The 24,306-nt window shown below is 36.9% G+C and overlaps 1 protein-coding gene across 3 annotated transcripts; it reads right to left on the bottom strand.

Annotated features, from left to right (window-relative positions):
- Positions 1-20,829, bottom strand: LOC137400207 (uncharacterized). 3 transcript variants are annotated; one of them, XM_068086531.1, is made up of 6 exons: positions 20,652-20,829; positions 16,853-16,963; positions 15,521-15,595; positions 15,072-15,224; positions 7,983-8,140; positions 1-662 (listed from the first exon to the last, which is right to left on the bottom strand). In XM_068086531.1, the coding sequence occupies exons 1-6, from the start codon at positions 20,743-20,745 to the stop codon at positions 225-227; spliced, it is 1,029 nt and encodes a 342-aa protein (XP_067942632.1). In that variant the 5' UTR covers positions 20,746-20,829; the 3' UTR covers positions 1-224. The 3 variants fall into 3 exon arrangements, with proteins under 3 accessions (XP_067942632.1, XP_067942634.1, XP_067942633.1); XM_068086533.1 differs by lacking the exon at positions 7,983-8,140; XM_068086532.1 differs by lacking the exons at positions 15,521-15,595; positions 16,853-16,963.
- Positions 20,830-24,306: the final 3,477 nt, after the last annotated feature.

Here is a 24,306-nt window from a genome sequence, read left to right as displayed (position 1 = left end):
AGCATTGTATATATTTCAAATAACAATTCCCTTGGTGACTATCCTCCGGTCATGGCATGTCATCTGGCATGTCATCTGACATGTCATATGACCAATTGCAACAAAAAAACAATATTAATTACAAAACTGAATTATTCAACCAAATAGCCATCGAGTTGACTCTTTGTCAATAAAACAATAAATAAGTCTAAATACAGTGCTCAAAGTTTGCACTCATAAAACCTTTACAAAACCTGATAAATATGTTTACCTTTATCACTAAGAAAAGAATATATCCGACTTTCTTGTTCCAAATGATTTAATACACGAATTACTGTCTTTTCATTGCAGCGAAACCTTTTAGTTACGTTACTAATGACAGCCTGCTCATATCTTAGTTTTCTAACCGCACCCTCTACTGACATGAGTAGCCGAGTGTGACATACCGACAATACATGGTTGTCTGAACCGTCTCCATACACATAGCCGTACTTAACGAGACATGATAAAAACTTCTCCCATAAGCAATAATCAGATTGAAGATTCTCACAAAGCTCATTCTGTGAGAGAGATTGAGCTGCTTCTTGGCAAACTTGTGTGAGAGAACTTCGACATATAGGCTCACATTTGGTTGTTTGTTGTAAGAAATACTCTTCAATGACAGTGGCAAGAGAACAAAACTCCTACAACGAAACATAAATGAAATTGAAGCGTAAATTAAAAAAAAGGCAACTCTATAGCTCCATCAGACGATGATACAGACTGGAATCTTAAAAACAACATAGCCTTTTTACCCTCGTATTTGAGGTTACAAAAAATTGACTGAGTCATAAACAAATGTTGGAGTAAAAGCTAAGGGAACATAATATTTGCAAGACTTTCAGTAACTGACTGACACCTGACTGCGAGGAGCAGTCGTCTAGTAGCCGAGTTGAATTCCCAAAAAGATCACTGGTGCTGACAGAAATGGCATTCAACCTTGAACTGTTCTGTGCACCTTCAGTTGTTCATGTCTCCAGTTGTTCAAGTCTCCAGTCGTTCAAGTCTCCAGTCGTTCAAGTCTCCAGTCGTTCAAGTCTCCAGTCATTCAAGTCTCCAGTCGTTCAAGTCTCCAGTCGTTCAAGTCCTCAGTCGTTCAAGTTCCCTTGCCACTGGACTCAGACATGACCAGCCAAGATACTAGCCTAGCAGCTAGCTTTTAATTTGATGCAGTAGTTATTCTCCCTTGTGATTAAAAATAGAACTAATTATTCACGGAATTTAATAATTCGCGGAATTGACTGTTTGCGAAACCGCGAATTTTTATAACCAACGAATATTTTCATCCTGTAGGGTATGTAATCATCACATAATAATTACTTGTGAATTATACTGTCATGGTTTCTAGGGTTACTACATCTCGAGCAGTAGAACCACATTATATATCTATACCAGCTGTGCCACCCGGCGTTGCCTGTGTAATAGAAGAGTATTTGGACAGAAAATTGATTTGTATTTATCATGTTACAACATTTGCTATTCTAACTTTCAACCTACATATCATGAGAAAAGTTTTTTGTCTTATAAACAATGAGAAGTAGTGAGAGTTTTGCTATTAGCCAGTTTAATAATGTGAGCGAACAGCTTCTCGTGACGTTATGCTATGACCCGTGTCATACGTAAAGCAGAGCCGTATAGTTTCACAGAGTCCCGTGATCAACAGAAGCGTATACGATTCCAAACAAACCAGCCCCGCCCACTATTTTTATATAAGTTATAATGGAGAGGCCGCAACATTAACCACAAAAAATCACTCCCATGGGCAGTCGCTCTAAAATTGATGGCTGCATTATAAACCATTTGAAAGAGGACAAAACTCCCTACAAGAAGCTATTGATAATTTTTTTCTATTTAAGAAACTAACCCTTTCAATGCCTAAATTAAAAAAACATCTTACCTAAATTGATTTATAGCTCGAGTACTGATAGATTTTGTATCGGCAACCAGTTTCTGTTTGGGTTTCTAAAGGAATCACGTTTTAATTTTTGTGTAAAAACCATGGATACCGCGACTAATCAGATATGACATAGTGGCTGGCAGCAATATTCATTTGAATATATTAAACTTGAAGGAAATGTATCCACAAGCAATATTCATTTGAATAATGCTTGCGGATACATTTCCTTCAATTCTCCGTCTCACAAACACCAAGGTACTATCAGCTGAAGATCAATTAAGCAAAACATATTGTATATACATATAGTATCGCAATACATATGCAAAAACCAGGCTCGGGCAATATATGCCTTTGTTATTAGGATCAAAGGAGCAGATGATCTTAATATCAAGTTACAGATATTAAGATCATCTGCACGGGACTAAATAAAAATATAATTTATGTAGCAGTGACAAACCACAAAAACAAAATAATAGTGCAGTAAAATTTGGAATTCTGTTAATGCTGCATTCGCAACACTGGTTTCAAGTGAGCAGTTGGATACTACTAATATTTTGACAATATATTAAGCTGAAAAATATTAAGCATAAGAAAATATAAACAGAGCGAGTAATGAAAAGAATATTCGGCTTAGAAGGCGCTCTTCAGTTCTGCTCCTCAACAGACGCTTTAAGCTAAGAGTTAACTGATGACGCCAACTCTTCGCACAAGATCTCAAGAAATGCAAGTGCAGCAGTATACATCGCAGGGTTATTCGCGGAGAGAGCCATTACAGGATGGCGGCTGCTCATCAGATCAAACCATTTGTCAACGGCTTTGACAAACCAAGCTGTGGTCAGGTATGACACAGGTCGTCCCTCCTTCTCCACGAAATACTGTAGGCCTGCACCGACTGAGTTACTAAATATGTGCAGTGCCTTGCCAACATTCATCGTTCTAAAGTGAGCGTTGTTAGTCAGATCGCCTAACTTAAGGTATGGTGTCAGTTTAAGATCTTTATTTTCCTGGAATCTAACGAGGTCCTCGACGTGACCTATCTCTACTGTATTCGCAGGCAGATGATGTTTGTTGACTGTGGTAGCAGAGAGAGTTATTGTCCTGTGATTGAGAAAAGCGTTGGCAAGGTTTTTGATGACATGCGGCACATCAGCTATGAACTCAGTAGCTCTGCCTTCAATTACCGCGGATGTAACTAGAGTGTTAATTTTGCTGGTGACTCCAAACTGTCTCCCCATACTCCGGTTACCAGGACCCATGTCTGAGGTGATTGCTATGACATTCAGCCCGAGTGCTTTCGCCTTGGCAATGATATCTATTATGGTGATCTTTAAGCTCAAAGCTGACATTGAGCGACCAGTAAAATGATACCCGACCACCTGCTTCCATCTTTTGGCTATGCCTGCAAAAATCACCCATATGTAAATGTGAAAGAATAAATGGGTATAGTTTGAATTTGTGATAATAATGAAATTGAAGGATAAATTGAATCAAGCTAAATACAAATAAATGATGTATTGCCTATCACTGTTTAGTTCTAAACAACCCTTGGACTCTAAGAAAGCCATGAAAATCATGTATATAAACAACAGGGCCGAAAACAATATGCCGACAACAGGGAAAACCAAAAATCTATCCAATAAAAAAGCTTGATCCCAATGTGTAGTTACAAAGCTAGCTACTGTCTCCTTTACATCTATGAACTAAACCACTATTCTTTATCAATCAGAAGACATGCTCTTACCACCCAGCATGAAGACCAATCTATGATTTGCCTCCCCTTGATGGCCTGGCAGTGTTATCTGGCCCAATACTTTCTTGCTGCTAGGGTCATACTCTACAGCTTTCTTCAGTTCCATCTCATCAAAGGTGAGACAACAGAGCTTGTCAACATCTCTCATAGAAGCAACCTAAAGTAGCATACAATAATCACTGTAAGATCTAATGTATAAATTATCTTAATATATATACATCTTTGGACTTTATAAAATCGATCTCTGACAACTGGGTACATTTTAACAAACATGAAATAGGAGCGAACGCCAACAGTTTCATATGTTCACAATAAACAAAACTTTTGCAACTTATTTATGATTTTTTTGCTGGATCAAGACTTGTCTAGAAAACATAACATATATATATATATATACCTTTGGGCTCAAATATTCAAACACTGAGCGCAGCACACCGGGAGAAAAGTTTATATGTTGCGCACGCTGTTGTAGAGTTCGTATGGAAGGAAGAGGAAATGCCATGGTTAACAATTCTGTGTAGCCCGTTGTTCCACATGCAAAGCGTAGCTTTAAAGACTTTTTAGTGCTCCCAAGCAAGACCACGAGTGCTTTGTCGAGATAATGCCGATAGCTGGTCCTTGTTAAATAACATGCGCATCTGCATCTCGTGCTGTCTAAGCTTGGCTTCACCCGCCCTTTTCTCTTTCTGTGCTTAAAACAACAAAATTATGAACACAACCCAAGCAAACGGAAGTATTTTAAGACACATATTACAGAAATACATGAATGATTCAATGTGCAAAAACACCACCCACTGTAACAATTGGACAAAAATGTTATTCTTTACAGAAAAACGGCAGTATGTATATATAGTGTATATACATGTAATTACCTGATTGAGTCTTTTTTGAAGGTCAATAACCTTGCGTTTGAGTTGGTCGACCTCCGAATCACCGGTATCACGGAGTAAACCTAGAAAGGAAAATGAACATTGAGGAATAGACATTAAGCTTCTTTAAAACAACTTAAAATATTCAATTACTCAGCTTTCACGCTGTCCTGTGCTTCTCACCCTCGTATCTAAGGGTGATGTTTAAAGTAGATGAAAGGTTGAATGACAAAAATGTCACAGCTGTTAGTATTTTGTTAGCATCATTTTGTTAGTATTTCTTCAACCAGACACACAATAGTAAAAATGTTAGCTGTTTGGTGATATGTTAGCCATTCCATGCATATTAGGATGCAGTAAGGCACAACCCATATTAGTGTTAATTGTGATGGTAGCAGAAATCTATTACTGAAACAGATGAATCACGTGCAATACTACATTAGCAATACCATATGCCGCTATCTACCACACACAGCAGTTACACACTTAAAATACGTACCACTTTGCTGAATTGGCTGCATGTGAAAAAATAGAGTATGCCAATAAATTGTAGTCAATATGAGGAAATCTTTGTAACAGGTTAAAATGTAACATGAAATTTGATTAAAATTCCACCAAGTCTCACCAAACTGTCCAACACTGCCAGACTCATGAAAATCAAGGCAGCTAGTCGTGGGTAAAGCAACTGAATGAGATGCATGGCTGCTACTGCTTTGGTGTCGGCCTTCTATGGCCTTGTGCCTCTTGGCTCTCTCTGTCTGAGGGTGTGGTCTTTTGTGAGCAAATACAGTAGGGATAGCTCCGGGTTTCAAACGTCTCTTCTCAATCTTAGTCAGAGTAAACCAATGCTCTTCAAAATGTTTCTGTTAAATATTTATCAAACATATATCATACATAATACATGTATATCATATAATTTTCGGTACACACATAAAATCAGGCCAGTAAGTACATGTACAAGCAGTATGATTGCAGGCCTAAGGCTGCTGCTTGATTTTCTTCTTGAAACATATATTGATGTGATCCATGTCATGATCATAGTGGTGGTGATAAAGACTTGTTTTTAATCTACAATTGACCCAAATCAATGATACTTAACTCATTTCTTTCTTTAATCTCCCTCTAGCCTAAAACACCAACTAGCTAAATGTCATTACTGTTCCAAAAAAAAAGTAGTAGAAAAAAATCAGAATTATTATTGTTTTTATTATTACGAAAAGGGAGACTCACCTCACAGATTACAGTTGCGTTGCCTGGCTCTAGAAGTTTAGGGGCTCTTGGGTTGCTGCTTGCGTCCAACCTACTGACATTTTGAACCCATATTTTTTTTAATGAACTGTCTTGAGGGAACTGAAAAAACTGCAAACCAGCTTCAGATCGGTTTGTGCACTTAACTGCCCAGCAATTTACCATTTTGATAGACAAACCGCAATCGCGTCTACGAGGCAAAAGATCGAATGTGCCTTGCAAATTATTTTGGCGCCTGTTCTTGTTTAGACAGGTATTAATCAGATTAAAATGGTCGGAAACCACACTTCTTGTATATGATTAGAAAGCAAAATTTTTGCTTATTTAAATGGTATTGTACAGGTCTAAATCCACGATCTCTTTCTTTGCAAAAAAGTGAAGTATTGATAGCAAAGTAAAAAAATTCCATTAGAGATCAGTATGCCGATCGGGTTTGTTTGGAAACGAGCGTTTTTGTTTCCGGTTTTCGGTGACGAGACTCTGTGAAACTATACGACACTGATATAAAGCAGTTAGGTATTGCTCTGATATAGTGACTTATATTGGCAGGCTATCAAATCGACTTCCGTAGTCTCGTGGGCTAGGCGTAAGACTGGTGAATGGCTTGGTCTGAGATGAATATTCTTTGGTGCGGAATATTAATTCCAAGATGTAAAGATCTACAGCGGGATTTCGACAGACTGAGAAATATACATAGGTAATACTAGCTGTACCACCCGGCATTGCCCGTGTAATAGAAGAGTCTTTGAACAGAAAATTGATTTGTATTTAACATATAACAAAATTCGCCATAATAACTTTCAAAGTACATATCATGAGAGAAGTGTGTAGTGTGGTTGAAATAAATTAAGAGAAAAATAAAAACAACTGTAAAGGTTTTAAAACTGTCAAACAACTGTACCGTTTAAGCTAGTAGCCTGGCATATTGCCAATGGAAAACTCCACTAATCTAATTAACAAGGTTAGGCTTCCAATGAGGGTAATCCATGACTTTGAGTCTGTATTGTTGTCCAGCTCAGCTGTTCTAATAGCTATTATTAGAGTAGCGTAGCTGGACAACAACGGTGTGACACAACGTCAAGCCTACCGGCATTATTAACTAGCTTACTGGAATTTTCCATTGGCAATGTGCCGGGCTAATAGCAAGCAACTCTCACTACTTCTCATTGTTTATAAGACAAAACACTTTTCTCATGAAATGAAGTTTAAAAGTTAGAATGGCAAATGTTGTTATATGTTAAATACAAATCAATTTTCTGTCCCAAAAGGCTTTTCTATTACCCGGGCAACGTCGGGTAGCACAGTTAGTATATGATATAATTCCTAATAATATGAAAATAGTACAAATGCCTCTAGGCTTGCTATCAGGGTACTGTCTATTCCAACACTGTCTGCTCTGAGAGAAGGTGTTGTAGTAAAAGCGGATTCATAACACAAACAAGGCAATATTTTCTACCTGAATCAGAATTGTCACAATTTTTGTTAGTGAAATGTGATGACAACAGGTGAGTGATATCATGAGTTTGAAATATTCTTTTCATGCTAATGGCGATCATTATGTTTTAATATGTTGTTTTACTTACTGTTTTTATTGTGTCAAAATACATAACATATGCATCTATGGATAGGAAGCAACGAAAAAAGTACTTTATTGCTTATCTACATGTATGTGAACTTATTACTGTTACTTGTATGCAGTACATAACACAGTACATACGCAGTACGGTATATAACAACAATGTTCAATCAACTGAGGAGAAGACAGGAAGAACATGCTCAGAATATGACTCAAAACATGACTCAGTTCATAACTCAAATGGTTACCCATGGTAGTAGCATAAAGATAAAAAGTGTCTGGACATATTTCTATGGCATCAATTGATGTAAAATGTTATGCTAATTAATTTGCTATCAAAAACTTTTGCATAGACTGTGGAGAGAAAATGTTATAAAAACTTATGTTTGCCACTGTCAAATATTGTTGGGTTTTTCGACTATTTAATTGGGTCCCGTTAAAAAAACAATTTGGTAGCGAAAGAATAAAACATATGAAAAAAATAAATTTCTTTTTATGTCAAGGTTTACATGTATATATGTAGCAGGCCATAGAAAATCATTTTACATAAATGATTTGTTCATATTCATAGTTATGAAAGCGTACCTTATTTTAGTAGAACACTAAATTCCTAGCGATCATTACCTGCTCTGTTGTTTCCAGTGTTATTTTTGCCGGCTGCCAAAGATAAGGTTGTCTGTCATTAAACAGCTCATCGCTGCCACCCACAGAGATTATATTATTCCATACATCTGATACCTCTACCATCCAATCAACAAATGAGTTAGGATTCATGTTGATACCTTTAAGGAAGCGATGAAGAATAAACAACAAATATGTATCATCTGGTTTACGCCGAGAGAAATTAAACTTGGCCCCATGCCCTACACTTTACATATGGATATTTTCAATTGCAGACAATTTGTCATTTCATACATGTAGCTGGCTGTCTAAACGATTCAGATAGCAAAATACAAAAGCTTGCACCGTTTCATATTTTTAAGAGCTACACATTGGAAATCCACAACTATTTGAAGTTTTGAACAAGTCTTCATAAAAACTTTAAAAGTTGACATGCAACAAAATTCACATTACAGTTATTTGGTATCAAAAGATTCACCATGTTTTACTCTGTTGTGTTGTAGGTGCCAAATATGTTGAAATGTGATTACAAGCTCTTAAAAGCTCAAAAACGAAAAGCCACCGTAGATTGGAATCTCTTTATTTCTCTGACGTAGACATTACAGTTGATTATTGCCTTGTCACGTGATGTCCTCACGTGAATTGAAAAGCCAATAAAAAGCTCAACATAAAACTTATCGTAGCACTAGTTTATGACAAACACTTCAGGTTTTACCGAAGACCCCGTATCAAATATAGATGCTCGCTACTTTACAGTTTTTTTTTCGGCTTGAATTAATCATCAAGTAGTAATCTGATCATGTGACCCAATACTTCGAAAATAATTTTTGCAGCCCTTTTCAATTATCACAGGTGACCAACAGGCTCGCCATGATTATCAGACAATGATTTGTACTCCTTCGAGGTAAGGTTAAAAAATTAAATGAATTTTTACGGTAAGTTATAAGATTTCACTGCTAAAAGTGACAGCATTACAATGACGATAAAACAGATGCATAAAAACAATAGACATGTTTTATTGAATGCGTTAAGTATATTTGTGAAAATATTTCGACGAATACAGCTGCATGAAAGTGTAAACAGAAACCATCTACCACAACTACGTCACATTTAAACCGTTTTGGAAAGAGAATACAAACTACGGCGGTCTCGTGTGGTTGCGATTAACTGTTCGTTTTTAAGCTTTTGAGAGCTTGTAATCACATTTCCACATATTTTGCAGCTACAACACAACAGAGTAAGACATGGTGAATCTTTTGATATCAAATAACTGTAATGTGAATTTTGTTGCAAGTCAACCTTTAAACTTATAAAAGAACTGATCTACTATATAAACGGCAATCGTTGTCTGTCTATCTATCTGTCTGTCCGCTTTATAGAGTACCGTACTTTTCGGACTATTAGCCGCTACTAGGTATCTAGGGCGCATTAACGGGAATATCCGGTTAATACACGTCTCTATTATACATAACCTAATCATCGTTTCTACACAACACGTCATATCCGGTTAGCGCGTAGTAATTTACACGCAATTAATATTTACTGCCAATGTGTACCGAGAAGGTCGCGTACCGTAAGTCCTTATGCTCAAACCGCGCGGCTTGTCGTTGGGCGCGGCTACTGGTTCAAAGTCATAGGCCACGGCTAAAGCCAAGTATTTAAAACTTACGTGAGGCTTAGGGCGGCTTCTCGATAAATGCGGTCTCTGCTCAGTTTCGCGCTATAACCATAGAATCGCAGCCATGATACACTTTTATGTACGGGATTTCGGCAAGCTACTCGTTTATTTTCAAGGTCATGTTTAGGAATACTCTAGACTAACGAAGAATTTATCGCTAATGTTTAACTCACCACAGTCATAGGTCATTAAAACGTTTCTTTCCTGACCGCATCTTTCCATAAACTAAGCCTCTAACAGTGCAATACAAATCTAGCTGAGACATGGCAAGTAAGTTCTTGATACAAGGGTTTAGGAATTTTAATTCGAACTTGGAAGTAAAAGAAAATTCTTTTCACGGGTACGGATGTAGCCTGTTTTCTAATTCAAGAGGATGGGGGGTATAGCAAAACTCTTCTCAACACTCTCGCTCCTGAAGGGGTCAACGACAAAACCTCAGTCATTAGCCGTGGTCTATGGGCATACGCGGCTTGTTGAAGGATTATTTTTTCTTTCGTGAGTCATCTGGTTTTGAGCACAAGCCGCGCGGCTTGAGCATGAGGACTTACGGTAAACGTCTGTTTCTTGCGGCCACTGGAAAAACGCAATTCTCACCTACTAAATTTCCACATTGAAAAGGTAAATGTTTCTTATTCAATGTTGTATTGTCTATGAATTGCCACACTTTCAATACATAACCCTTTCACTTGCGTCCATGTACAAATTTAGCTGTTGGCCTACTGCCAGCCATTTTTCCGATAATGCTTCATGATATTTTTTTCAATTTCAAACTCCATCTATAACGTTTGTTTTATCTGTGTAATCACAAAAATCTGAATCGGCTATAATGTCATCAACATGAGTAACTATTTGTTTTCTAACTCGAACGCCTTTAATCGACTTACACAAAAATGTTCGTTTTTAAGTTGGAAATCTCCAAAGATTAAAATATTAAACTTTAGGCTAATTTTATAGAGAAATCTTAAAACAACACTGTCACTACCATAAAAGTCCTCAAGATCGTTGGTTATGTTATCGAAGAATAATAAAATTCAGTTACTAGCAATTGCTGGTAAAATTGCAAAATGTGTCTACGGCGGTCGACCATAGAAAACGCATAAATGAGTCTACTTCAGTGAAAAGATTGAAAACGTTGGATTTGCCACTGTTTGTGATAGTACACATGTTCACTTCCTTCTGAGTTACTTTTATTTTTTTCCAGCTACGAGTACTACAGCTACTACAGAACTTGCACGGGTACTGCTACTGCGTTTTACCTACTAAATTTCTACATCGAAAAGGTTAGTGTTGTTGTATGTTATTGCTATTTACTATGTTATTGCTATTACTGCTATTGCTATTTTAATTATATGTGTAATCACACAAATCTGAATCGGCTATGTCATCAACATAAGTAATTGTTTTCTAACTCGGTGGCATTTTCAAAACTTACACAAAAATGGTTGTTTTTAACCACTTCGGGTACAATTGCATAATCCCATTTCGTGTTCAGGTACAATTAAATCATGATGCTCTACAGATTATGACATGGGTCAACAAAAGTCATTTTAACCGTAGAAGCACTCACATTTTTACATAGAACACCTATACTTTTTGGAGCACAGAGAAAATTCTGTATCTGATCGTATTATCTTTATTGCAAAAATTAAAAATAATAAATATTGAAAGTAGCATGAAATAGCGGTTTTATTAAAATTTGTGTTCTACGAACATTTTTGACTAATAAGGGTAGCATGAAAATGTATAAAAGTATGTATAATAACAAACAATTAAAACATTATACTGTGTATACAATGCAATCTACAGTGTCTTCCATAGCTGTTAGCTTATCTTCGTCACCACTCTACTGGAAGTCTGCCATTTCTATCGCTGAATTGAAGCCTATACGCATCAACTACTAGCTACTACGCGTTGTTACTAACTGATCGAGATGTTGAACTTTGAACGCAAATTACTCGAAATTCTTTCATTTGACCATAGCTGTTTGACCAGTCTAATGTCTGCAAACATGTCTGAAGATCATGCTTAGCTTTGTAGATAGAGTGTAACTGTAAGCAGGCTCTAAATATAGATGGATGAGTAATGCAACTATGCAAAGCCTAAAAACTGGCTGATGAACTTGAGAAGAATATACTCGAAGCCGCTATAGCGGTGCATGCACCCGAAGTGGTTTAGTTGGAAATTCTCAAACAAAGATTTAAAATTAAATTTTAGGCTAATTTTATAGAGAAATCTTTGGACAATACTGTCACTCCATACAAGTCTTAAAATTTGTGGTTATGTTATCAACGAATAATAAAATTCAGTTACTAGCTATCGCTGGAAAAGTCGCAAAAATGTGTCTATGGCGGTCGACCATAGAAAACGCATGAGTGAGTCTACTTCAGTGAAAGGGTTGAAAACGTTGGATTTGCCACAGTTTGTGATAATAAACATGTTCATTTCCTTCCACAGCTGAGTTACTTTTACATTTTTTTTCAGCTACAAGTACTACAGAACTACAGCTACTACAGAACTTGCACGGGCACTCTGAGCCTGGTGATAGGCGACGGTGAGAAGAACGTGAGCAGCGTATATTACAAAACAGCACACCATCTCATTCAATTTTAGAAATGCTTGAAGCAGTACAATGCCTTCCAAAAAGCCTACCGCCCAAACGCAAGAACAGATTGATTCCCATGGAGAAAGAGATCGAATTCGCAAAGCAGCAGCAAGATGAGCAGAAACTGCAGAGCAAACACAGCTACGCCCACAACGAAACGGAACTGTTACTGCAGCTGCTAGAAGAGCAGAAACCGCCGAACAAACACAAGTACATCGAGAACAGGCCAGAATAGATGCTGCAGCTGCTAGATGTGCAGAGACTACTGAACCGACCCCAGCAGCAACTCAAACGGCTCAGAGCAGCCGCTACATCGGCCAGGCGTGCAGAAACCTCCGAGCAGATGCAGCGGCGACAAGAACATGATGCACTAGCTACAACAGCTGCTCGGCGAGCTGAATTTTCAGAGCAGATGAAACGGCGACAACAGCGAGATGCACTAACTACAGCATCTGCTACCAGGTGCCGTGTATGGACAGACAACTTCGCACTTGACTACAGTCCTGCAACACAGTATAGGGTTGAATTTTTTTGCCCAAAAATGCTCCGGATGTAATGCCTTACGTTGGAAAGGCGAGAGGCCATATATGTAGTTTATATAGTAGATTTTATTGATAATAAATTTTATCAACAACCACATTACTGCTGCACAGTTTGTATATACCATGTCAAAACACAGGCTATAGACGAAGAACTGGTGAATCATGATTAGTGTTTTAAGCATGTAGAAGTCTCAATTCAAGAAATGCTGGCGATATATTTTGCTATTGCACTGCTAAGCTATAGCTTAGCAGTGCAATAGCAAAATATTTTCTAAAATTTCTTAAAATATGTAAAACTTTTCAATACTGCCAGTTTGAAGAACGTCAGTTTGCCTAGCAATGTCAATTTCATTATCAGTTCTGTGTACAAAATTAGGACAATTCCGATTTGAGTGGTTCGAGACTGATGCATTGTAGACTAGCTGTAAAACATATTGCATATTTCCATTGGTCTCTCCAACATTATTGCCATGTACAACTTTATATGTGTATGCAGTCAGATCAGCACAAAAATGTCAGTAGATTGCATATTAGGAGTTGTTTTACAGTATGAAAGACACCTCTCAATAAAACTATTGCTTTACGTAAATCTGTTCCCGAACACGGGTAATGCAGCTAGTCTGATATAAATTATGCTAAACCTGAAGAGATTAGAGAAAAATGAAGAAACAAACATCCGTATAGTCAAACCAACTCACTCACATCTTAACACAGAAAATTTCAAATTGGGATCTAAAATTCGAAAAGGGACTTTTTCCAATATCAAAAGTAATTGCTAACATATGACATGGAAAGTTTTGCAAATCAATATGTATGTGTGTATGTACGTACATACATGTGTACGCAGTTCTCTTTCATATAGCTCAAAGGCTCTACGGTGTTTCAACAAATTAAGCATTGCTTCTTACCTTCTTCACTATTTTTAACTAATGGATGCTAAAAGATTAGTTCTGGAAATAGTAAAAGTAATAGAAAAAGGAAGAAGCAAACGCTGTCCTTAAAGAAAGCTGTGTAGTAACTATGGTGATGAGGAAACCGAAAGTGATGCAAATCAAAGTCAACCTGAAACGAATGAAAAGGGAGAGACTAGACATTACAATTAAATATACAACATAACAAATGTCAAATACAAAAACTATATAAAAACTTTTTTAATTTAACTCGTTCAACTCATAGTATTTGCGCAAGGTCAAGAACCATGACGTATGGTTTTAGACTTTTAGAGAACTTTTAGTAGGCTTATATGTATCTTCTGTCATTTCTGATGAGGAGTAGTTAATTAATTAGCCTATCATATCTGTACTTAAACGAAAGGAAACAATCTGCTGGCTACATTGAGCCAATGAAAAACATGTTTATACTTGAGTTTTACTTTGCCAAAATGTTAAATTTTTATTGCCATTTCTTCTTTGCAGTGACTAGCCGTGTCAGACACAGCTACCTTGTCAGACGCAGCTACCTTGTCAGACGCAGCTACCGAGGCTTTACAAATCGAACCTCGCATGATGCTTTATGGAGTAATAGTACAAGAGACAGTGATCATTTTATTTCTAATGGTAATGATAATGATGCCTATAATAATAGTAATAATCATAGGGATAAATAACTCTTCTGGCATGCTGAAGTTGTTACGCATGCTACGAGGAGAAAAGGACTGAAAAACAGTGCAAGCTCATTCGACAAGACCTTTGAAAACTTGTTCTGATGGCACCAGATGATGTAAAGTTTTATGCTGATTGAGTTATCAAAATGCTATCAAAATCTTATTCGTGGACTTCGTGCTTCAAAAATCATCACAACCAAAAATCATGACAAATTATATGCGCCATTGTCAAAACATTTATTTTTACCAAATATTTAATTATTTCCCTTAGCCCCATATCCCTATCACCAACTACACCTACAAACCACCCATCTATAGTATTGCTAGGGCTAAGCATCCGGTTACCTGTCTGTTCCAAAAAGGTACCGTTGCAGCAAAAACCTTTTTTATCGTATATGAATTTATGTTCTAGCATACATTTTAGTATTATTACATTTAGTTGTTTTACAAAGTTTGATATAGGTCTAATTCATATACTTAATGTTATATGTAATTACAGTAGTTGAAGTAATCATTGTTGTTTGTAGGTTGTGCAACAAATTATATAAAATTCGGTGCATGTTTTTGAGAATATTTGCTCCAATATAGAAAAAAAATATTGGAAGAGAATAACTTTGAATGTCAAGGTTATTGTATAGATATTTTATAGATATGAGCAAGTCCTCACCATACTCCAAAACCTTGATCTGTTTTGTCATATGGTCCTCAGTATTTTTTGTTAGAGTGATTATTCCTCGGATTTTGATCATGTGACCAATCATTGGAAGTGGCTGTTGCAGAGACTTGTCTAAAGCGTTGAGCAGCTTTCCAAAATCTTCAGCTGCAAATAGGTTCTTATACGTGAGTGAACCGAGAAGTACTAAAAGAGGTGCACTGACAGCCAGGTTTAGAAACTAAAACAAAAATAAATAAACAAAAGAGCAAATAGTTAACGCGGACTTGATCAATAATCATGTTGAAGTAGTGACAAAGGTTCTCAAAAACCAAAAAATTGACATGTCAACTAGAAAGTTAAAGATGTTCAAACATTGATTTGGTATACTCTGGTGAGTCACTAATGAGACAATCAGAGCAAACCTGTCAACAGTTGGCTCACCTACAGACACCCTTACTTACAATGACAATTCTGATGTGACCTGCGAATGATGCTAGTCGAACACATGCACTGTATGCAGCCTGATCCATCATCCACTGAATAACAAAAACAATTTCCTAAAATTTACAATGGGCACTATGCAAATCTCAGATACGGTGAATGTGGTAGAATACCAGTGACAAGAAAGCTATCTTTTTGTTCGTGTATACCAAGTTTTACTAATTCATGAAATGCAGAGAATAGAGCAAAACTTATTTATAATTCATAACACATTAAAACATCAATTTAAACCAACTAAGCAAGCTTCGCATCTTGCACTTGTAAACTATTGTGGAGTTTTGAGAATGTTCTATTAAAAATCTTTTGATGAGTAGAGGGATTTGTCATTATTACAAACTAGCTATGCCTCCCGGCATTGCCCGGGTATTAAAAGTCAGCTAATAAACAATGAGAAGTAATGAGAGTTGCCTACCACTTGCTATTAGTCTGACACATCGCCAATGGAAAATAGTATTAAAAATCAACTTATAAACAATGAGAAGTAATGAGAGTTGCCCACCACTTACTATTAGCCTGGCATATTGCCAATGGAGAATTCCAGTAAGCTACAGGCGCTTAATAAGCGATAGGCTTTTAATGACAGTACGCCATGATGTTGCGTCAGCGTTGTCCAGCTACAGCTATTCTAATAATAGCTATAGCTGAAGGGACGCACATATATACTTTGAGAAATATATATACATATATATAATATATATAGATAGATAGTACTCTTTTTGTGGGATATATATTTAAATATCATGAATAGTGATGCAGAATGTTAAAAGAGATCCAACAGAAAATGAATTTTGACCTCATTGAAGTTTAAAAACCTGAAGTATAAACTAAAGAAGATTTTCATGTAAGTATTCTAGTCATAGATAGAATTATAGTAATTTAACAGCAGGTATGAATGGTCCTGAATAGACACTCCACTCACTATATCACACCAATTCTTAACAGCCAACATCTTGTGATGCTATTGTAATCTTGAACAGCCAATACTGAGGTACCACCAAACTCTTGAACGGACAGCATATTGTTATAAAATATCTAGCAAACAAACTACTACCTGAGTTCTAGTAAAGGTCGGTACAATATGAATTGAACCCTACCAGGTTTAAAATTAGTAATAGAATCGGTAGCTGCCAGCCCTTCTATGGCTATTCCCCAAAAATTAACTTCACAGGAAATTCAGCTTAATGTAAGAACGCTTATACCATTGGTAAGCTCACAAGTTAACAATTAGTACCACCTAAATATCTCCCGGTCATAAAATCAATAATTTGATGGACGGCTTCAAATTAACTTACCAGTAAGCACCTTAAACTTGTCATCTGGGTTTTCATAAATTTTGCGAATCAAACCAACGACCTCTACTTTGTGTATGGGCTTCCTCGTCGTGGGTACGGTGAAGTGAAGTCCTATGCAAGTATTGAAAATAAGAAAAACTAACTTTTCATATGCATGTATGTTGTGATATATGTATGAATTTCATATGCATGTATGTTGTGATGTATGTATGAATTTCATATGCATGTATGTTGTGATGCATGTATGAATTTCATATGCATGTGTGTTGTGATGTATGTATGAGTTTCATATGCATGTATGTTGTGCTGTATGTATGAATTTCTGGATTTAGCGAGTCAATGAGATTCGGTTTTGTAGATTGCTAGCCGTGAGCCCACAACCACTGGTTGGTTACACTGCCCCTGCAGCAGCCTGCTTTTGAAATAAGGCTAGCTTTCTTAAGAAAGTCTCACAAAAGCTAGGTCTGATTTGTTGTTATTAGGATTGGGATATATTGGTGAAGAGTTTGGCAGTCGAGTAGGGTCTAAACAGTTTCTTGTCGACAGGATGTGCGCATTTACTTTATACTGTGACTCAGTATCTGCTATCTGTGTTAACCTAATTCTGTACTGTATTTTAATAAATATTTGGTGATTAGGACACTAGTGGCAAGATAACCTTTATATTCTTACGGTGTTTACTAATAATTAAAGTTGTCTTGATCATAATTGTGGTCATATTATTTGATCATTGCTACTGAATCTTTAAAGTAGGCTCATAAGACAATAATATTAGATCATCACTGGGAAAAGAACCCGATTACCGAAGTTCGAATTGTCCGCCCCTAACCAGGGCAAACTCCATTTAAAATCAAAATAGCCATCAATGCCAAGGAATTAATTTGATTCACTCTAATATTTTTGCTTGTATTTTGCTAAGACGATGCTTATCATCTTGAAGGTTGACTTGCAACAAAATTCACATTACAGTTATTTAGTATCAAAAGATTCACCACATCTTACTCTGCTGTGTTGTAGATGCAAAATATGTGAAAATGTGATTACAAGCTCTTAAAAGCTCAAAAACAAACAGTTAACTGTAGCCATCACGAAAACGTCGTAGATTGAAATCCCTTTTCAAAACAGCTCAAATGGGACGTAGTTGAACACGATGGCTTCTGTTTACACTTTCATGCAACCTCATTCGTCGAAATATTTTCACAAATATATTTCACGCATTTAATAAAACAATGTCTATTGTCTTTATGGGTCTATTTCATCCTCCTCATTGTAATGCTGTCATTTTGAGCACAAATATCTGAAAACCTACTGTGAAAATTTGTTTTAACTTTTTAACCTTAGCTCAAAGGAGTGCATATCATCCTCTGCTAAACATGAAGAGCCTGTTGGTCACCTGTGATAGACGAAAAATGCTGCAGAAATTGTTCGCGCCATTTGGCAGGAAATATGGGTCACATGATCAGATTACGACTAGATGATTAAACAAGGCTGAAACGAAACTGTAAAGTAGCAGCATCTATATTTGACAGTGCTTCCCTATAGAACCCAAAGTGTTTGTCATAAACTAGCGTTACGAAACATTTTACATTGAGCCTTTTAATGGCCTTTAATTTCACGTGATAGCATCATGTGTCAAAACAATAACCACAATGTTTGAGTACGTCAGAGAAATAAACTGATTCAAATCTACGGTGGTTTCGTGATGGTGGCGATTACCTGTTCATTTTTGAGCTTTTAAAAGCTTGTAATCACATTTTCACATATTTTGCACCTACCACACAACAGAGTACGACATGGTGAATCTTTTGATACCGAACAGCTGTAATGCGAATTTTGTCGCTAGTCAACTTTTAAAAGTACGGTAAGTGTTAATAAATGATTAGGTAAAAAGTAAACTAAAGCTTTTGAAGCGACTGAAGCGTGCATACCTGAAGTGTGCATACCTGAAGTGAAGCAGCTGAAGTGTGCATACCTGAAGTGAAGCAACTGAAGTGTGCATACCTGAACCAAGGCGACTGTAATGTGTACTGTAATGTGAATTTTGTTGCAAGTAAACCTTTAAGGTTGTTGTATGAAAATACTGCAAAAAAAACATACCAATAGGGAATGCAGCCAGACCACAGGATAAGCATATCATACGTACAAACAGCAAGACGCCCAAAGTCATCAAAAGATTCAATAATTAGAAAATGTCAAAAGCAAATTAGAAACTTCAAAATTGGAATAATCAATCATAGAAATTGCGTCAACACCAGATGGAGAACATGCCAAAGGGAAGTCAATGCAATTAAACCTACCAACCACCATCACCAAAAAACAACCAGAGAAACATTAGAGACGAATCAAATGAGTCACATACAGATCTGCCACTCTTGTCAAACATGACCTAGATACCAGAAATAAGTCACCAGCTCCACCCTACATGTCAACATCACGCGTACCAGCTGAATACTTACGCAAACAAGATATTTTCACACTCCTAACATAAAGCATTGAACCTTAACACTCCACCTACACCCACAGGCTAGCCATCCCACATGCCAGTCATCTACAAAAGAGGACAGCTCCAATGACTCAGCATCTCTATCTCCATCCCTCTCTCTTCCTGAGGGCCTCCTTGAACCCTCGCTCTTCTGCCTGCTGAGGAGCCTCTCCCCACCCTCTGGAGCCTTCATCTTTCTTTCCTCTGCCTCTGGAGCCTCTACCCTTTCTCTACCTATAGAGCCTCCTTCGCCATCATCAGCTGATCCTCTTTTACCTCTCTATTTCAACTACTGAGCCTCTACATATAAGGACTGCCATGACTCTCATCTGATTATCGAAACTCACAGCCGTATAGACCGAGCAAACACCGTTCGAGTAAGAGTGTAACTTTTATTAGCAAGTTTAACCTCTTGTCATTATTGTTGTCACCTCTTGTCATCACCTCTTGTCATATTATTGTTCAGAATTTTGTTAGTTGTTTATTTTAATTGTTGGACTTATATAATAAAGAAATAAATTTTGCTGGTAAATATCAGTATTGCTTCTAACAGCTTAACACCTTTACTTATACCTGAACCAGTAATAGGTAATTAAATTAGTTTAGTGCAGAAGTGCACAAACTAAACATAGTCAAAGTAGAATAATATGACAAGCGATTTCAACACTGATGTTGTGCATGAATTCAGATTAGTTATGCATAACATAATTTCTCCACATCCCCCCTAACAGACCTGCCAACCCTGGAGTGGGGAAAGGAGTGAGAGTCTATTTTGGAGGCAATGAAAATGTGAGGATTTGATAAATGGGGTAAATTTTCATAGCGTATAAAAACACCACAGCGAAAGATAATATAACTCCATATAGAAACTACATGTCCTGGAGGTGGAGGTTATTGATAGATGAGAATGCCACAAATATGTTTATACAAAGTTGTTTATTAGTAGTAAGTATATGATTACTACTTGAAGATTGGGGCAAAAAGCAGGTTTGCTTGGGTAAAAGGGACAATTGCGTGACACGGGAGTGAGATGCGCGAGGCATGGGGCAATTGCGTGAGTCTCACGCCCAATGTGTGAGAGTTGGCAGGTATGCCCCTAACAAGGTGAATGTTGGACATACATGGATTATACCAATAATTTTCTATTACTTTGTTCGAGTACAAAATTCAAATATGTACTTAATTTGCTAGAATTCATTGGAGTATGAGTAGCAACTGCAAAATAGACCCAAATATATATTTTTATATATGCCGTAAAGAAATAAACTTGTATACTTAACAGTACAAATGAGTTGAGTGAGTGATAGCATTTGTTACCATTTTTCACGGCAACCGTTCGATGTATGTAGGCTATAAGCAACTTGTTATAGAGAAGAAATGAAGGCTGTTTGCCACATTCTAATAAATCCATTCAGGATTCTCTTTAATTAGTACTCAATAGAGTATCCGTTCCAGGTACGTTCTGCTCACTCGACAAAATATAGTTCTTATCTGAAAAGTCTTAAGGCGGGACTACGGGCTAGCCGGGTCACGCACTCAAGGATTTTCGCCGCGCACATACAAAACAAAAACAACAAAATGTTGTTTTTGTTTTGTATGTGCGTGGCGAAAATCCTTGCGTGTTGGAATTCGGTTAGCCCGTGGGCGCTACGGTATACGGTAGAAAATTTCCCGTTTTTGTCCTAAAAGTTTTTCCTCTCTGACTCGCTACAACCCGCGTATTTCTTTCTCGTCCGACCTGCAAGTACTGAAAGGATTGCGAAAATAATGATCATACATAACTAATGCGTAGATTGCATAATGCATCATTTTTATTGTTAATTAAGCGTGGTATATTGTTAAGTTTGGACGGTGTATTGTTGGCTTGAAGTGGTGTATCGTTGAGTAATATATTATATAATCATTTCACCGCCAGCCCGAGCTGAGGTGAGTAGTTGTTGAGTGGAGCATTGTTGTGAGTTGATTAAACAGCAGCCAGTGCACCACTAGTCTGTATAGAAGCCCTTGCATGGCTTGCATACATACTAGTCTATTTCAGAAAGAGAACACCAAGTTCAGCAACAATTGTTATTGAACTTTGTGTTCTCCTTCTGTGATGGACTGGTTTCTTCTGGGTGTTTTTATTGCTCATTAGGCCTATTTATCATAATTATTTTACAGGTATTACGAAGTATTCACATCTCAAACTCCACCTCTCTTTTTCCTTGTTAATATTATCGCTTACTTTGTAACAGGCCGATTGTGGTGGTAGGCTTTCGATTGTGACTGCGCAGATTTATGAAGCCTGATAGTGTGCCCATATTGTGCCCACTGTTTATACACGTGTTATAAATAAATTTGCACATCGTTTGCGCATTAATTATGTTATTTTATATCTGGCCTATACACTTATTGTCATATTGTATATGCCTTTTTGCAAACAGGTGTACTTCAAAATGTTGTGTCACAAAAGTGGCAACACTCCTTTTTGTGATGTAATTGTGCCAAAATTGACATATTAATACAAGCACACTAGTTGGACATCTTAAACAATGAAGAAAGCTTTTTAATTGTATGCAGGTTGCAACGATATTCATAACAATGTATGATACCAGAGAAGCCATTCAAAAAGCTTTTAATATTTTGAAGAAATGAAGTTCAGTATGTTTGCCAAGGTATTGGATCATAGGTTATGCTCAGACATGGATGTTTGCTTTTGAATGCCTCTTTCAGGTGAGGACTATCATTTTTAATGTATCTCTAAATCATAATCACTTGACTAACTGGAAATAGCTCAGTGATAGGTGTAAGGGCATGGCATGTGGCTTGTAAAGATATGTATGTACAGTGCATGTATGTTTCGAGAAATGTCAAGTGGGGCTATGTTGGGGTTCAGGCATATACTATTGTAGGTCTGAAACTCACTAATGTGGCATTACACCTTGTAAAACAATGTCGAAAACTGATCAAGTAAATAATAACAATGACTTTCACTAGCCATGTGACTGGTAACTGGGATTTTTTGTATCTGCAAAAACCACGTCAATATTAGTATCAATTGCTTGTCTGGCTTGGCACACCATCGTGGAACTCTCCCGCCGCTAAGCCACAATTTTGTGACTGTTTTTCATGGCAGCCTAATCATAATTTGCTTTGAACATTCCTATGATGAGCTTGATATAAACCTTTTGAGACTAAAAATGAATTTATATGGCTGTCGTGGAGAATCAGGTGCCAGGTTTACAATAAATGCAATAGATACAACATTTCAAGCTTCAGAAAGGGTATGGAACTTTTTTAGGGAGAAAAGTTCTACTATGTGTTTTCAAGCGTGATCACGCCTGGAACAGACAGTTGAAAAGAAGAGAAACCCAACTCGGACAAGAGGAACAGCAGATCATGCTCGTATGACTATGGAAAATTGCAGTCTAAGTTTGTCTCCTCAAGTCCTAAGTGCAGTGAGGGGTTTCATGGTCAGTGCGTGACTGTAAAACTCACAGGTTTTGATCTTTTCAATAGTGGATCAAACATGGCAATGTAGAAGGTGTGATCCTCTAGCTTAGATACTTTTATTTACATACATGATGCAAGATCTAGGCTATGACATTTGTATAAAGACTAGCTGTACAACCCGGCTTTGCCTGGGTAATAAAGGTCTTTGGACAAAAAATTAATTTGTATTTAACATAAAACAACATTTGCCGTTCTAACTTCCAAACTACATATGAGAAAAGTGTTGTGTGTAGTTTAAATAAATTAAGAGAGAAAATAACAACTGTAGAGGTTTTCAAACTTTGTCAAACAACTGTAACTTTCAAAATTTATACCAGGAGGAAAATGTTTTGCGCAGGTCATATATATATTAAAAACCAACTATACAAAGGTGTAGATGTAAATGTGAAATATTTAGCAAGTAATAGCTAAATTAAATCTGTTTTGCTACGATTGCAATAAAATATAATTCGGTAATGGTACAATTAATACGAGCTGAGAAAACAAAATAAAAATCCTGAATATGTTGAATTAATAATAACAATTCTTGCATAGAAGTGCGTGCGTGTGTGTGTAAAAAAGGTGACTGTTCCAGCAGAAGCTATCCTTCAAAACTATGAATACGGCGATACTGGTACCTTTCGATACTGGTACGAATGTAAAAATGAGATATTGTACTGTCTTTGTCTGACCGAACGGAGAGAGAATGTCAAGGCTCTTCTTTTGGAGATGATATACTTTTCCATTTTTGTATCTTGCTACCAAAAAAAGTACTTATTGCAAATTGGACTTTTCAAACAAGGAATATTGCTATATCGATGTCATTTTTGTAACATGTTTCCTTCAGTGCTGACCGGGTCTAAAAATCTAGTAAAAAACTTAGATGGTGGCATAGTACAGATGTTGCCTGGGACTTCGACAGTACATAACAGTTTAAAGAGAAAATGGAATCAATTTAAAATAGATTTGTACATACATATATAGTACCTTTTTTGTATCATACGTTTTGGCATTCTCAATTCCGTTGTCTATTTTTGTGGTTAATCAATATATAAACCCCACCATATTATAAAGCACATTTTAAAGCATATGTACAACCAGCAATAAAAGTGAAACAGTAAACTTAGATAACTTTATTGGGTAAGTTAATATAAAAAATTTGACTGGGCCACAGCTGGCGAGTCAGACTCGCCAGCTGGTTGCAGGTCAACATTGGCGACGGCTTTCGCAAAAGTTCTGGCAATAGAGGTTGGCTTTTCCTTAGCCCATGCATCCACACTCAACCGTCATATGGTGGCATAACTTGCCCACCATTGCCTCACAGCGTTAACTGAGCCTAATAAGCGTGTCGCTCGATGATGTCATTTTAGGTTTTTTAAACAACCGATTAGCAATTAGCAGCGTACCGCTGCTGCATACTAAGCAAGAGTTTCTGTTGTTATATCAAGAAATGATCAGCTGAGTGGGTATCGTATGGCACTTACTGAAGGCACGCAACAGA

Source organism: Watersipora subatra, chromosome 7 (assembly GCF_963576615.1).
Source record: "Watersipora subatra chromosome 7, tzWatSuba1.1, whole genome shotgun sequence".
In the NCBI taxonomy this organism is placed as follows: Eukaryota; Metazoa; Bryozoa; class Gymnolaemata; order Cheilostomatida; family Watersiporidae; genus Watersipora; species Watersipora subatra.
This window is presented reverse-complemented; position numbering and strand designations above follow the sequence as displayed.

Bases quoted from the DNA above. Each gene is read 5' to 3' on its own strand.
- LOC137400207 (XM_068086531.1), bottom strand. From the start codon at position 20,745: ATGGATTTATTAGAATGTGGCAAACAGCCTTCATTTCTTCTCTATAAC. The intron at 16,964-20,651 runs GTAACAAATGCT...ATACTTGCATAG, and splicing joins AACGGTTGCCGTGAAAAATG to GACTTCACTTCACCGTACCC. The intron at 15,225-15,520 runs GTAAGTAAGGGT...ACCTATTTGCAG, and splicing joins GTCACATCAGAATTGTCATT to CTGAAGATTTTGGAAAGCTG.